General features: G+C 41.4%; 2 protein-coding genes and 1 long non-coding RNA gene across 5 annotated transcripts in view; 2 read left to right on the top strand and 1 right to left on the bottom strand.

Moving 5' to 3' along the window:
- The window catches only part of LOC311107924 (E3 ubiquitin-protein ligase XIAP-like), a 4,343-nt gene extending 1,886 nt beyond the window's left edge, over positions 1 to 2,457 (top strand). For all 3 annotated transcript variants that reach the window (XM_084150528.1, XM_084150530.1, XM_084150529.1), the window contains 6 exons: positions 86 to 653; positions 864 to 963; positions 1,050 to 1,128; positions 1,252 to 1,291; positions 1,472 to 1,654; positions 2,057 to 2,457. In XM_084150528.1, coding sequence (XP_084006654.1) covers positions 86 to 653; positions 864 to 963; positions 1,050 to 1,128; positions 1,252 to 1,291; positions 1,472 to 1,654; positions 2,057 to 2,250 — 1,164 coding nt within the window. In that variant the 3' untranslated portion in view covers positions 2,251 to 2,457. The remainder of the gene's footprint in view (positions 1 to 85; positions 654 to 863; positions 964 to 1,049; positions 1,129 to 1,251; positions 1,292 to 1,471; positions 1,655 to 2,056) is intronic.
- LOC311107927 overlaps positions 1 to 16,375 on the bottom strand; it is a 27,644-nt gene extending 11,269 nt beyond the window's left edge. The window contains exons 1-4 of the long non-coding RNA XR_014610459.1: positions 16,220 to 16,375; positions 15,492 to 15,819; positions 14,646 to 14,758; positions 875 to 959 (exon numbers count right to left, since the gene is read on the bottom strand). This is a non-coding gene — a long non-coding RNA (uncharacterized lncRNA). The remainder of the gene's footprint in view (positions 1 to 874; positions 960 to 14,645; positions 14,759 to 15,491; positions 15,820 to 16,219) is intronic.
- Positions 14,755 to 16,375, top strand: part of LOC311107923 (cohesin subunit SA-2-like) — a 34,515-nt gene continuing 32,894 nt past the window's right edge. The window contains exon 1 of the mRNA XM_084150527.1: positions 14,755 to 15,272. The gene's annotated coding sequence lies outside the window, so the exon portion shown is untranslated. The remainder of the gene's footprint in view (positions 15,273 to 16,375) is intronic.

Raw genomic sequence — 16,375 nt, 5'->3', positions numbered from 1 at the left:
ATGCCGACGATGTGCAAAACCTTCTTTTTTTTAACATTATCTCATATTTCTACCAAATTATCATACTACTGTTGCAATGTTTCAGGTCTCCCCCACCTGTAAGTTCCTGAGCTGCACCCATCGTTCCAGGGTTAACTCTCTTCAAGGTGCCATGCTGACCAACGAACCCCCCTACAACGAAGACGCTGAGGACATGGAGTTCCGCCTGAGGACGGGAGAGGTGGTGGACGACACCACCTACCCCATGGCCCCGCACATGGCCAGCGAAGACTCCCGGTTCAACACCTTTGGCCCGTGGCCCTCCACATCCCCGGTCCGGCCTAGAGAGCTGGTCCAGGCAGGGCTCTTCTATCTGGGGGAGAGCGACCGGGTGCAGTGCTTCTGCTGTGGAGGGATGCTGGGGGGCTGGGAGGCTGGGGACATGGCGTGGGGGGAGCACTCCAAACACTTCCCCTACTGCTTCTTCATCTTGGGGCATGATGTGGGGAACCTCCCCTCTCAGGGGGGGAGTGGGGGGGAGGTGGGGGAGACCAGGCCACACCCGGGTCCTCGGGTCCCTATGCAGAGCTTTGAGGAGAGGCTAGGCAGCTTTGCAGGAATCCAGCACCCTATTGACCACGAGAGGCTGGCCAGAGCAGGCTTCTACAACACAGGTGAGACCTGGGAGTGGGGTAGACTAGAGCTTTGGCTGTGAGAAAAGTAATTAACAAATACAATTCATACTTATTATTACCTGCTACTCAATGGTAAAAGGGCCAGGGAGGAGTTGATATAGAGGGGACCGGGTACATATCCTAACCAGTGTGTGTCTGGGTTGATCTTAACCTAAGTGTGTCTGTGTGTGTGTTTCTGTGTTGGTGCAGGAGCTACAGACCGTGTGGTGTGTTTCCGCTGTGGTGGAGGTCTGAAGGGCTGGCAGCAGAACGAGGATCCCTGGGAGGAGCACGCCAAACACTATCCTGGGTAAAAACACACACCGTAGAAAGTAAACAACCATATGCATGCTTCTTCTCCCAGTCACTAATGTTGCATGTCATGTTTTAATCCAGGTGCAGTTTTCTGCTGGCAGAGAAAGGACAGGAGTTTGTCAGCAGCGTTCAGCTACAAGGTCCTGGCTGGAACAATGCTGTAAGTCTCCATCCTCCTAACCCTGACCTCTAACCCCTAAACCTGCGCTCAAACATATTAAACTGCACCCATCCTCGCATGACTCCTACCATATCAAATTCCTTCCTTCTATTGATTTTCCAGGCTTCAAGTCACCTAAATGGATGTTCAAGTCATGAGACGGGTAAAACAAATAATTTGATGTAACATGAACATTTTTGTGAAGTTGTACCCCTTTCACTTTTTATTTAAGTTTTGGAACATTAGCCAAACGTATTGTTAGATTCTATCTCTCTCTCATAGGGTGCTATTTCCTACACATACTAGTACTGGCTCAATCTTCTCCCTCTCTCTCTCTGTGCAGGGGTGCTGCGGTCAGCCATGGCCCAGAGGGCGGTAGAGATGGGCCTGGAGCCTGCCCTGGTAGAGAGGACTATCCTGGAGAGGATACGCAGGGCTGGGACAGGCCACTCCACCCTGGAGACTCTGCTGCAGGACTGCTTTAACAGAGACCCTGACAGTGATGCAGAGACCCTAGAGAACCATGGTATGTGTCTCATAAGGGGAAACTCTTAGCAATGGTTGCTAGTATCATTATATCAGGGCACTGTTCTATCACAACTGGTAATGAGGTTTACAGTATAAATCGAATAAATTCCTGAATTTATTCCACAGGTTTTGCAATTTGACCTAGTATATCCATCTGCATATTCCAGTCAATCACAATGCTATTCACACTGTAGGCCTACATGAGGCTTGGCTATAGAAGTAACAATGCTATTCACACTGTAGGCCTACATGAGGCTTGCCTATAGAAGTAACAATGCTATTCACACTGTAGGCCTACATGAGGCTTGCCTATAGAAGTAACAGAATCAAACTGTGTTGTTCAGTATTCTAACTACTTTATTGTGCTCGGTTACCAACTGATGTTTTTCCCCTATTTCAGAAGAGGATCCCCTTGAGAAGCTACGGAAGCTGCAGAGGGAGAAACAGTGCAAAGTGTGTATGGACAGAGACATCTGCATCGTCTTCATCCCCTGTGGGCACCTGGTCGTCTGCAAGGAGTGTTCCGAGGCCCTTGACAAGTGTCCCATCTGCTGTGGAGCCATCACACAGAAGATCAAGACATACATCTCCTAACATGCAACCTGGCGTCAGGGATTGGATTTATAAAGCGTCTGAGTAGGAGTGCTGACCTAGGATCACTCCTACTATGAGATGCTTAATGAATGCGGGCCCAGGAGGATAAGACTCTTTTAAATGGCAATGCTGCTTTACCTTCTCAATGATTTTATAAACACATGCTTTCCTACTGCAAAATTGTACATAAAGATATATTATATTTGAGGAGGACCACTGTAAATATGAATAAGAGAATCATGAAAAGTGTGGGGATTTTTATTTTTCAATGATTGTTGTAGAGATAACAGTTCCTTGTTATGCGAGGTATCAGTGAGGCGCAAACTACAATACCCAAGAGGCAATGGGCCTCTGTTGAATCTTCATACCAAGATGAGAAACTAAGGTTGAGACTAGATGGAGTACAGCTACAGACAGAGGTGACTTTACGTAGCAGGTTAGGAGAATAAGGCACAGGTTAAGAAAAGGGATAGGGTTAGCTAAAATGCTACCGTTGTCCCAACATGAGTCGAACATGCAACTCCATCTACCCACAGTTCTGGTACTTCCGCTGTACAGTACCGTGATCTACCATTGCAGCTATCAACAGTGCCTTTTCAAATAGTCTCATTTACTTATTGTGTGTATATTTTCTTTATTCAGACTATCACGCCATTTCCATGTTTTCGTCATATTTCTCTTAATATTATGAAGTTGTTGACTGGGCTTTCCTTATTGGTTTGCAAATCATTTGTTTCTAGTTGGTTTGAAAATTACAGGATTTTGAAATAGAAGCCCAGAGGGTTCCGAAACATATGTTCCTTAGGCCAACTAGTATGCTTTCAGCGTTGGACACTTATGATTCATTGTGTGCTCTGTGTGAATACATAGATTAATTGTAGACTTGGATCAATTTCCATTATTTAGATATAACTGACATACCCACTTAATTATTTGATTTAGTTATGGAGATCACATCCAAATATTGTACCTCTTTAAATCATGTTGTTCTGAAATTAATATTTCCTTTGCACTTAAGTGCAACTCCTGTTTGACCAAGATTGGGGGGAAAATAATGTTTAAAAAAAATATTGTGACTTGTCTTTTCCTTTCTGTACTTTCATGTATGCTACTAACATTACTAGCACTAACGTTACTAACGCTGCTAACACTACTAACATTACTAACACTAATGATACTTATGCTGCTAACGTTACTAACGCTGCTAACGCGATTAACACTTAGTTATTTTCTTGAAGGCCAGGCAGATACTGGTATCTAGATTAGTGACTACCCTCTTTGGGTAGATGTCAATTTTCTAAAGTGGCTTCCTCCCCTTGTCTGCTTTCCTTCATCCCCACTTCTATAAAAGAGCCAGATAGGGGAAAGTCCCAAAATAGGTCTCTGCCATTTCTACACTATATGTATCTTCAGAATCTGAAACAGTTCTAATAAAGGAGAGAAGGGAGGTAGATTATTTGTCCCACAATGGGATAATCTCAATTGAGATATATTGACTCCAGATGTCCCCCCCCCCTCTGACCCACTCCTCCAATGGATTTGGAGGAGTCAATTTTTGTTTACATTTTTACATTTTTAGTCATTTAGCAGACGCTCTTATCCAGAGCGACTTACAGGAGCAATTAGGGTTAAGTGCCTTGCTTAAGGGCACATCGACAGATTTTTCACCTAGTCGGCTCGGGGATTAGAACCAGCGACCTTTCGGTTACTGGCACAACGCTCTTACCCACTAAGCTAGATGCCGCTACCTGCCGAGTCAAGGAAATGCAATTGAGATTCTCTAGTATTGAGATGCGGCAAGCCCATTGACTGCAGGGCCAATGATAGTACAGTATGAAGATAGGCGGAAACTGCTTCTCCAATATAAATCCCCGATCACGCGTGTAGGCGATGTCATGGCGACGTTGGCAAGCTAAACTCATGCGCAGAAACCCGTCATCGGGTCTAACGGTCGTCTCGCGCCGAACTGCGCATGTGCAGGCCGTCAAATCAAAGGCACTCCTTCCATATAAAGTTGTTTTTTGACGAAAATGAAAACGTGTCAGTTTGTCACTTTCACGAGGTTGGAGTAATAACATGTTCAACTACTTAAGACATTTGCTCGAATCTAGGTTGTGCCTTTAGATTTCGAGAAAATGAACAACTAAGGAAGAATTGTTCACTTCTCTCATTGACTTCTCAAACCAATATTCAAGGCAAAACTGCTCCAGCTCCTTCAAGTTGGATGGGTTCCGCTGGAGTATAGCAATCTTTAAGTCATCCCACAGATTCTCAATTGGATTGAGGTCTGGGCTTTGACTACGCCATTCCAAGACATTTAAATGTTTCCCCTTAAACCACTCAAGTGTTGCTTTAGCAGTATGCTTAGGGTCATTGTCCTGCTGGAAGGTGAACCTCCGTCCCAGTCTCAAATCTCTGGAAGACTGAAACAGTTTTCCCTCAAGAATTTCCCTGTATTTAGCGCCATCCATCATTTCTTCAATTCTGACCAGTTTCCCAGTCCCTGCCGATGAAAAACATCCCCACAGCATGATGCTGCCACCACCATGCTTCACTGTGGGGATGGTGTTCTCGGGGTGATGAGAGGTGTTGGGTTTGCGCCAGACATAGTGTTTTCCTTGATGGCCAAAAAGCTCAATTTTAGTCTCATCTGACCAGAGTACCTTCTTCCATATGTTTGGGGAGTCTCCCACATGCCTTTTGGTGAACACCAAACGGGTTTGCTTATTTTTTTCTTTAAGCAATGGCAATTTTCTGACCACTCTTCCGTAAAGCCCAGCTCTGTGGAGTGTACGGCTTAAAGTGGTCCTATGGACAGATACTCCAATCTCCGCTGTGGAGCTTTCCAGCTCCTTCAGGGTTATCTTTGGTCTCTTTGTTGCCTCTCTGATTAATGCCCTCCTTGCCTGGTCCATGAGTTTTGGTGGGCGGCCCTCTCTTGGCAGGTTTGTTGTGGTGCCATATTCTTTCCATTTTTTAATAATGGATTTAATGATGCTCAGTGGGATGTTCAAAGTTTCTGATATTTTTTTATAACCCAACCCTGATCTGTACTTCTCCACAACTTTGTCCCTGACCTGTTTGGAGAGCTCCTTGGTCTTCATGGTGCCGCTTGCTTGGTGGTGCCCCTTGCTTAGGGGTGTTGCAGACTCTGGGGCCTTTCAGAACAGGTGTATATATACTGAGATCATGTGACTTAGATTGCACACAGGTGGACTTTATTTAACTAATTATGTGACTTCTGAAGGTAATTGGTTGCACCAGATCTTATTTAGGGGCTTCATAGCAAAGGGGGTGAATACATATGCACTCACCCCTTTTCCGTTATTTTTAATATTTTTTTTGAAACAAGTTATTTTTTTTCATTTCACTTCACCAATTTGGACTATTTTGTGTATGTCCATTACATGAAATCCAAATAAAAATCCATTGAAATTACAGGTTGTAATGCAACAAAATAGGAAAAACACCAAGGGGATGAATACTTTTGCAAGGCACTGTATGCTTGAACTGCTGACATTATTACGCATATTAATTGATAATGATGGAAAATAAGATATGCAAGATATTTGAATAGATATATATTTTTAAATAGCTATATACACTGCTCAAAAAAATAAAGGGAACACTTAAACAACACAATGTAACTCCAAGTCAATCACACTTCTGTGAAATCAAACTGTCCACTTAGGAAGCAACACTGATTGACAATACATTTCACATGCTGTTTTGCAAATGGAATAGACAACAGGTGGAAATTATAGGCAATTAGCAAGACACCCCCAATAAAGGACTGGTTTTGCAGGTGGTGACCACAGACCACTTCTCAGTTCCTATGCTTCGTGGCAGATGTTTTGGTCACTTTTGAATGCTGGCGGTGCTTTCACTCTAGTGGTAGCATGAGACGGAGTCTACAACCCACACAAGTGGCTCAGGTAGTGCAGCTCATCCAGGATGGCACATCAATGCGAGCTGTGGCAAGAAGGTTTGCTGTGTCTGTCAGCGTAGTGTCCAGAGCATGGAGGCGCTACCAGGAGACAGGCCAGTACATCAGGAGACGTGGAGGAGGCCGTAGGAGGGCAACAACCCAGCAGCAGGACTGCTACCTCCGCCTTTGTGCAAGGAGGAGCAGGAGGAGCACTGCCAGAGCCCTGCAAAATGACCTCCAGCAGGCCACAAATGTGCATGTGTCTGCTCAAACGGTCAGAAACAGACTCCATGAGGGTGGTATGAGGGCCCGACGTCCACAGTTGGGGGTTGTGCTTACAGCCCAACACCGTGCAGGACGTTTGGCATTTGCCAGAGAACACCAAGATTGGCAAATTCGCCACTGGCGCCCTGTGCTCTTCACAGATGAAAGCAGGTTCACACTGAGCACATGTGACAGACGTGACAGAGTCTGGAGACGCCGTGGAGAACGTTCTGCTGCCTGCAACATCCTCCAGCATGACCGGTTTGGCGGTGGGTCAGTCATGGTGTGGGGTGGCATTTCTTTGGGGGGCCGCACAGCCCTCCATGTGCTCGCCAGAGGTAGCCTGACTGCCATTAGGTACCGAGATGAGATCCTCAGACCCCTTGTGAGACCATATGCTGGTGCGGTTGGCCCTGGGTTCCTCCTAATGCAAGACAATGCTAGACCTCATGTGGCTGGAGTGTGTCAGCAGTTCCTGCAAGAGGAAGGCATTGATGCTATAGACTGGCCCGCCCGTTCCCCAGACCTGAATCCAATTGAGCACATCTGGGACATCATGTCTCGCTCCATCCACCAACGCCACGTTGCACCACAGACTGTCCAGGAGTTGGCGGATGCTTTAGTCCAGGTCTGGGAGGAGATCCCTCAGGAGACCATCCGCCACCTCATCAGGAGCATGCCCAGGCATTGTAGGGAGGTCATACAGGCACGTGGAGGCCACACACACTACTGAGCCTCATTTTGACTTGTTTTAAGGACATTACATCAAAGTTGGATCAGCCTGTAGTGTGGTTTTCCACTTTAATTTTGAGGGTGACTCCAAATCCAGACCTCCATGGGTTGATGAATTTGATTTCCATTGATAATTGTTGTGTGATTTTGTTGTCAGCACATTCAACTATGTAAAGAAAAAAGTATTTAATAAGATTATTTCATTCATTCAGATCTAGGATGTGTTATTTTAGTGTTCCCTTTATTTTTTTGAGCAGTGTATATATATTGAGGTGAGAGCATTGGAAATTCTTTTGGCGGTTGACCTGCTTCTGTTTTGTGGGTGGCACTGTGTGCTGTTTTCGATGGATGGGTCCTGGCCTCTCGGGGCCCTAGGGATCCGGAGGGACAGGGGTGGTATGCCGATCACTGGGATGACGGCCCAACTTGTGATGGGGAGGGGCTTTAGCGGGGGAATTAGTGGAGAACAATTGGAGGGTTACTTAGTAGCAATGCAAATATCACGGTACAGCTATATGGACACTCAATCACTATGGTATTTTTTATTGGTAAAATTACAAACATATATAATGATAAATAGATTTGAAACTTGGCTCTCATTATGGTATGTGGTGAAATAAGTATAGCCAGTTATAATTGTAATGGCTTTGCAGATAATAACAAAAGAAAAACAATATTTACATGGCTCAAAGAGAAGGAATATAATATCATTCAACAATTCTAGATTAAGTTGCGTGGAAAAAGGAATTGGGGGGGGGGTGGGGGGTGGAATATACTTCTCCCTTGGGCAAAGAAACTCAAAAGGGGTGATGATATTAATTAACAGTAATTTCGATCCGAATGTGCAAATAGTCCAAACAGATACGCAAGGTAGATGGATTATTTTAAATATGTTATTGGACCATAAACAGATATGGCTCATTAACCTTTAGGACCAAATAATGATGATCCACACTTCTTTGACAATTTATATAATAAAGTATCAACCCTGCAAGCAATTCAAGACTCTATTATTATGGTGGGAGATTATAATACCGTTTTAAATAGCTCAATGGACCATAAAGGAAATCCCACTACAAACAATCACCCTCATGCTCTTAAGGAAATCGTGAATGTCCTGCTTACATTAGAACTAGTACATATATGGAGGCTTAAATATCCTGATCTAGTGAGATATATATGGCGGAGACTCAATCAAGCTAGCCGTCTTGACTTCTTTCTTATGTCATTCTCGTTGGCACCAAAAGTTTAAAAAGTGTTGATAGGGGACAGAATGCGGTCAGACCATCATATAATTGGCATATACATTACAGGAATTTATAACTGATTTTTTCCGACATAACATAGGTACAGCAAATCCCCTTATTGTATGGGACACCTTTAAATGTGCCTTTAGAGGCCATGCAAATCAGTACTCACAAAAGCAATTTAGGTCAAAAGAGTCTAACAGAACAGATAGATAGCAATAAAAACTGTAACATAGAGGCTCAGAATAATTTAAAGGAAAAACAAAAAGAAATAGAGAAACTTATTCAAGAAAGATCAAGTGTAATATATTATAAAAATAAAGCAAACTGGATGGAATCTGGGGGGAAATGCACCAAATTATTTTTTAATCGTCAATATAGGAATGCTACCAAAAATAATTGGAGTAGCCCATGATTCACCAAATGATATTTTGAAGGAGGAAACAAAGTACTTTAAGCATATGTTTTGCTAATTGTAGAGATTTTTCTTCTATTGATAATGTAAAATTAACAGCCATACAGAAAGACTCATGTGAAGGTGAAATTACAGAGGAGGAACTCCTGGATGCAATTAAAGACTTAAAAACTCCATGGTTGGATGGAATACCAGTCGAGGTATACCAAACCTTTTTTGATATACTCAGAGGACCGTTATTAGTATGTTTTAACCACTCCTATGTAAATGGTAGATTATCAGACACTCAAGAAGAAGGTCTGATTTCATTAATACTGAAACAGGATACAAGTGGAAAATATAAAGATCCAGTCCATTTAAAAAAATGGAGGCCCCTTACACTTCAGTGTTGTGATGCAAAAATTCTAGCAAAATGTATAGCGCATAAAGTTAAAAGGTATTGTCGGACATTATTAATTCTAATCAGACAGGTTTTTTACATGGACGATACATTGGAGATAATATAAGGCAAGTACTGGAAACAATAGAACACTATGAAAAATCTGGGAAACCAGGCCTGCTATTCATAGCAGACTTCGAAAAGGCATTTGATAAAGTACGACTGTGGTTTATATATAAATGCCTGGCGCGTTTCAATTTTGGAGAATCTCTAATAAATTGGGTTAAAATCATGTATAGTAACCCTAGGTGTAAAATAGTAAATAATGGCTATTTCTCAGAAAGTATTAAACTGTCAAGATGAGTGAAACAAGGTTGTCCACTATCAGCATATCTATTTATTATGGCCATCGAGATGTTAGCTATTAAAATCAAATCCAACAATAATATCAAGGGATTCGAAATCCAGGGCTTAAACACAAAGGTGTCATGATTCATGTTTTCTTTTAAATCCACAACTTGAATCCCTCCACAGCCTCATAGAGGATCTAGATACAGTTTCTAACCTCTCTGGATCACAACCAAATTATCATAAATGTACTATATTACGTATTGGATCACTAAAAAATAAAATGTGTACATTAACATGTAGTTTACCAATAGAATGGCCTGATGGTGATGTGGATATACTCGGAATACATATCCCAAATGAAATAAATGATCTCACTCCAATAAATTGTAATAGAAAGTTAGCAAAAATAGATAAGATCTTGCTACCATGGAAAGGTATACAGTGGGGGAAAAAAGTATTTAGTCAGCCACCAATTGTGCAAGTTCTCCCACTTAAAAAGATGAGAGAGGCCTGTAATTTTCATCATTGGTACATGTCAACTATAACAGACAAATTGAGGAAAAAATTTCCAGAAAATCACATTGTAGGATTTTTTATGAATTTATTTGCAAATTATGGTGGAAAATAAGTATTTGGTCACCTACAAACAAGCAAGATTTCTGGCTCTCACAGACCTGTAACTTCTTCTTTAAGAGGCTCCTCTGTCCTCCACTCGTTACCTGTATTAATGGCACCTGTTTGAACTTGTTATCAGTATAAAAGACACCTGTTCACAACCTCAAACAGTCACACTCCAAACTCCACTATGGCAAAGACCAAAGAGCTGTCAAAGGACACCAGAAACAAAATTGTAGACCTGCACCAGGCTGGGAAGACTGAATCTGCAATAGGTAAGCAGCTTGGTTTGAAGAAATCAACGGTGGGAGCAATTATTAGGAAATGGAAGACATACAACACCACTGATAATCTCCCTCGATCTGGGGCTCCACGCAAGATCTCACCCCGTGGGGTCAAAATGATCACAAGAACGGTGAGCAAAAATCCCAGAACCACACAGGGGGACCTAGTGAATGACCTGCAGAGAGCTGGGACCAAAGTAACAAAGCCTACCATCAGTAACACACTACGCCGCCAGGGACTCAAATCCTGCAGTGCCAGACGTGTCCCCCTGCTTAAGCCAGTACATATCCAGGCCCGTCTGAAGTTTGCTAGAGTGCATTTGGATGATCGAGAAGAGGATTGGGAGAATGTCATATGGTCAGATGAAACCAAAATAGAACTTTTTGGTAAAAACTCAACTTGTCGTGTTTGGAGGACGAAGAATGCTGAGTTGCATCCAAAGAACACCATACCTCCTGTGAAGCATGGGGGTGTAAACATCATGCTTTGGGGCTGTTTTTCTGCAAAGGGACCAAGACGACTGATCCGTGTAAAGGAAAGAATGAATGGGGCCATGTATCGTGAGATTTTGAGTGAAAACCTCCTTCCATCAGCAAGGGCATTGAAGATGAAACGTGGCTGAGTCTTTCAGCATGACAATGATCCCAAACACACCGCCCGGGCAATGAAGGAGTGGCTTCGTAAGAAGCATTTCAAGGTCCTGGAGTGGCCTAGCCAGTCTCCAGATCTCAACCCCATAGAAAATCTTTGGAGGGAGTTGAAAGTCTGTGTTGCCCAGCTACAGCCCCAAAACATCACTGCTCTAGAGGAGATCTGCATGGAGGAATGGGCCAAAATACCAGCAACAGTGTGTGAAAACCTTGTGAAGACTTACAGAAAACGTTTGACCTGTGTCATTGCCAACAAAGGGTATATAACAAAGTATTGAGAAACTTTTGTTATTGACCAAATACTTATTTTCCACCATAATTTGCAAATAAATTCATTAAAAATCCTACAATGTGATTTTCTGGGGGAAAAAATGATCATTTTGACGTGTACCTATGATGAAAATTACAGGCCTCTCTCATCTTTTGAAGTGGGAGAACTTGCACAATTGGTGGCTGACTAAATACTTTTTTTCCCCACTGTATACCTGTCAATTTGTGGAAAAATCACCCTGACTAACTCTTTAGTATTATCCCAGTTTACTTATGGTCTTGCCTACGCCTAGCGAACAATTTTTTTAATTATATGAGAAAAAAATTGCCAGACAAAATAAAACGGGCCTATTTATATAATGAATATGAATTCGGAGGACAGAAATGATTAAATATTAAAGTATTAGACCTATCACTAAAAGCTTCAGTCATACAAAAGTTATACTTACATCCGAACTGGTTCTCTAGCAAATTAGTAAGATTGTCTCACCTAATGTTCAAGAATGGCCTTTTTCGCTTTATTCAGATTACAACCTCTCACTTTCAGTTATTTGAAAAGGAAATAATCTCCCAAATATCACTATTTCTAAAACAAGCCATAGAAAGTTGGTTGCAATTTCAATTTAATCCTCCAGAAACGACTAAACAAATAATGCAACAAATATTGTGGTAAAACTCAAATATACTAATTGATAAAAAAACTTTTTTTTTTGGACAACATTTTAAAAAAAAGGTATAATCTTCGTAAATGATATCATGGGTAGGACTGGTGGAGTTACGTCGCACATGCAGCTAACAATAACAAAAACATATGGAAATGTCTGCTCTACCCAGAATTACAACCAAATAATTGCACCATTACCACAACAATGGAAGAGGAAAGTGGAAGGGGGAAAAAGAAAGGAACTTGTCTGTTGGCCTTGCATTAAAGAACATAATTGAAGAAAATTGTGATAAATAAAAAAGTAGACCAGTTTCATTTAAGGACCAAAGGATTGACAGCCGTCCCATATAGATTGTTGGGAAGAGATTTTTGACGTACCGATTCCATGGCATAGTGTTTATGAACTGATATGCAAAACGACACCGGATTCAAAACTTAGAATTTTTCAATTTAAATTATTATATAAAATTATTGCTACCAATAGAATGTTATTTATATGGGGGATACAATCATCTTCCCAGCTCTGCAGATTTTGCTGCGAAGAGAAGAATCATTAGATCATTTGTTTTCGTACTGTCCATTTGTAGCTTGTTTTTGGACACAGGTCCAGGAATGGCTAAAGGATTGCAATATTTACCTGGAGCTAACCCTGCAGATAGCACTACTGGGTGATCTGAAAAGTCATAGTCAATTGATCAATAATATAATAATACTTTTAGCAAAAATGTTTATTTTCAATGTATAATCTGTAGAAACTATGAGAATAGAAAGGTTCAGAACTTTTGTAAAACATCACAGTACAGTTGAAATATATATGGCAAATAGAAATCCAATATGGATGGTGTTAAGAGATAGATGGGTGGTGTTGAATGAAGTTGAAGGATGGGACTAATAACAACTAACAACAACTAATAACAACAAGATAACTAATAATGTAAAGCATACTGTGTCCATAATAAGTATATAGGTTATTGGTTGAGAGCTTTTGTGAAAGAGCACAGTTAGAAAGATATGGCATATAGATCAAACCGGGTGGACATCATGAAAATGATCGGAGAGGTTGAGGGTAGAGGAAGTTCAGGAGTAAAAACAAACAAAATAGAATTATTGTAAAATTGACTGTGTCCATAAAATGTATATAGTATGTATAAGCTGGAAGTAGAGGCCTAAGCATTGTTGTTCACTAGTTTACTCCAATTAGGGAAGGGGTGGTGGGGTTGGAAAGTAATAAAGGGAAATAAAAAAAAATTTCAAGGATATGTGTATATATATATATATATATATATATATATATATATATATATTTGCGAGAGAGAAAAAAAACATGGGGGATTGGAAGTGATGCAGACAATTACATTGATGGAAGTTACAATCTATCTGCAATATTAAAGCTGATCTACCCCCTAAAACAATAAAAAATAAAAATAAAAAATAAACAAAAAAACACACATACACCTCAAATATACATTAACACACAGAAACAGCAAATCCTCCATATAATTAATCTCATAGGACTAATAGTACTGTAGAGCTATTTTTACTTGCACACAATATAGCTGGGTCACCCTGTTCTGTCCATAGGGGTCCACCACCCTGCAGTGCCCCAACCCAACACACCCTACTCAGCTTTAGGATCTTAGTGAAACATTCATTATTGGTTTTGGGTGTGTTAGGCCAAGGCCAGAGTGACAAACCACAAGGCGGCAGACCCCCAGGGCCAGGACTGAGCAGCCCAGCAGCTAATGATTGTCTAAATAGGTATTTCCCCTGACGTGGGCATGTTTTCAATACAGAGTCCTTTAGTCGTACTGTATTCCATATAAGGCATCCAGACCTTATGAAAGTTTCCCAGTATACCCTTAATCTTGTAATAAATTAAATCTAGTGATACATAACTTGACATTGTGGAAGGATAACCAACCTTCCAATTAATGGCAATGCATTACTTAGCTGCTATAAATGCTTGGTTACACAGTTTCTCCAGATAACAATCTCCAGTATCAACATTTTCAAGCAAACAAAAACAGGGAGAAGGGAGAATCTGTAGACATGATGAGATAAAAGTATATACTCTTTGACAGAATTCAGCCAGCCTTCACAAGACCATATGCAAATATGTCCCCTTTTGTGTATTACACCTCCATTTGAGGAATGACATTTCTGAGTGCACCGCAATTCAGTTTCACTGGCTACGCAGATGCTTGTTGACCCGCGCGAGCAGTTTGGATGAAATTATTGAATAACATGTATGTGTACATTTATTTTGAAATGCTCACACACATAACAAGAGCGGTGTGGTCAGCATGTTCTGACCACACCACGAGCGTTGCAAAATAAATGTACACATACATGTTATTCAATCATTTCCTCTAAACTGCTCGAGGGAGTCAACCAGCGTCTGTGTAGCCAGGTGTTAAAATATAACTTGTTTTTTAGGAGCATATACCCACGTGGGTGATTGAAAGATTAACTGAGGTCCACACTCCAGTCTAGTTGGTTGTGGTAATGCACCTTAAAGTTGGTTGCCAATTGATATATAAAGTCCACAGAAGAAGACTCATACCACATATAGAATGAGACAGATATTTCACTCACCGGATGTATAAATGTGAAGCATCTGTTTGGCGTTTCCACCAAATATGGTATTGAGAGGAATCCAGTGTTCGGCAGTGGGAGAAGATGGAATGAGATGGATTTTAGCCGTCATTCTGCAAATGTTCATCAATGAAACATTTAATCTCAATACCGTTTTCTGTTCCCAAAACTAGAATCTGTCATGAACAGAGTGGACTAAGTTTTGTAGACTTTACCCTTTGCCAAAAAAAATTAAATGTGCATTTTTTAGTAGGCGTGCGAAGGCGAATTTAGTTATTGCACACGCACACTTCAGAGTAGGCGTTCCCTAACGGAAATATGCAAACGTATGCTAGAACACGCCAATAGGATCTCGCTAGCTCGTGCTTGGCTCTGTCCACCTCCTTGCTTGTTCTGCCCACTATGACTAATTTGTTCCCGTTTGAAACGACGGGCTGTGGTCTATCTTGGTTTAGTTATACAAATCTTTGCTACTACTACTACTGAAGGAGGAAATATTGCTAGAAACTATTAGTTTCTCATTTTATCTGTGGATTCAATGTCGGAGTAGAGTACCCAATTCTGTGTGACTCAAAATGGGTCCAAATTCTACAAAGATCCAGAAAAAAAGGACCTTGTGCATTTCAGGTAAAATAACAACCCAATGTTTATATCCCAGGACAAATTAGCTAGCAACAGCAAGCTAGCTAGCTAAATGTCCATGAATGTTTCATTTGTTTCGACCTGTCCCAAAATTAAATATAGTTGGGACAGAGTTTGTTTTGATATTTCAACCTGCGTGTCTTGGATCGCGTCTGGTGTGGATGTACAAAATCAACATGCGCGCGATGGCGCACACGGACCCACCTTCGTGCCCGGTCTAGACAGCATGTAAAAAATAACATTGCGGGACTGCGGTTGTGTTTGGGACCAGTTCTTGCAGTAGTTGGTGGGAGTCAGACAGAAAGCCAGCGGGAGCGGGATGAAGAAATCCGTCCTGCGCAGACCTCTACTGTGCACCATGATAGTGAAGCCTGTAACGTTAGAGCTGTTTATTACTGTGTCCGTGTGAAAAGTAGGGACAGATCAATAACGTTGCCATACTGACTAATAAAACTCACATTGCAATGAAAAAAATCGTCAGAATATCAATCTTCAATCATTTTGCCATCTGGTTTCATCGTTCGAGTCAGGTCTAGTGTGATTGAGGCAAAAATAATAGCTAAAGTTAGCCAACTTTTGGCCAGCTCTCTTTCTAACAGTACATCAACTGGCTAACAGTACATCAACTGGCGAAAGCTAGCCAATTTAATTTACTTCTGAAACGGGACAAAACAAAGGCTACAAAACATTTCCATACAAACAACAGCTGTTAGATAGTAACAGTGGCGATTTTAGCATGTAAATGTTGGTGGGGCAAACAAACAAACAAATGTTGGGGATGCATGCCAGCAAAGCCACTACACAACACTAAACAATACTAACAGCTTACTACACAACATACACTTAGTATTACTTTCTTAGCTACAGTATACATATCTCCCTCGCATATTACATAATTTATGCAGCAGCGTACAATACATTTTTGGACTCACCTTGTTGCAGTGTTGCCAACTTAGCGACTTTGTGAGTGTTCAGACCGCTCTAGCGACACATTTTCAAAAAAGCGATTAGCAACTAATCTAGTGACTTTTGGAGATCTCTGAAGTGAAAGCACGTATCGTTCTTACTCTTCTCAACGAGCAGCGGGC

Source organism: Coregonus lavaretus (assembly GCF_964263955.1).
Source record: "Coregonus lavaretus genome assembly, chromosome: 32".
NCBI lineage: Eukaryota > Metazoa > Chordata > Actinopteri > Salmoniformes > Salmonidae > Coregonus > Coregonus lavaretus.
Note: the sequence above shows the minus strand (reverse complement) of the source record. Positions and strands in the feature narration are given on the sequence as shown.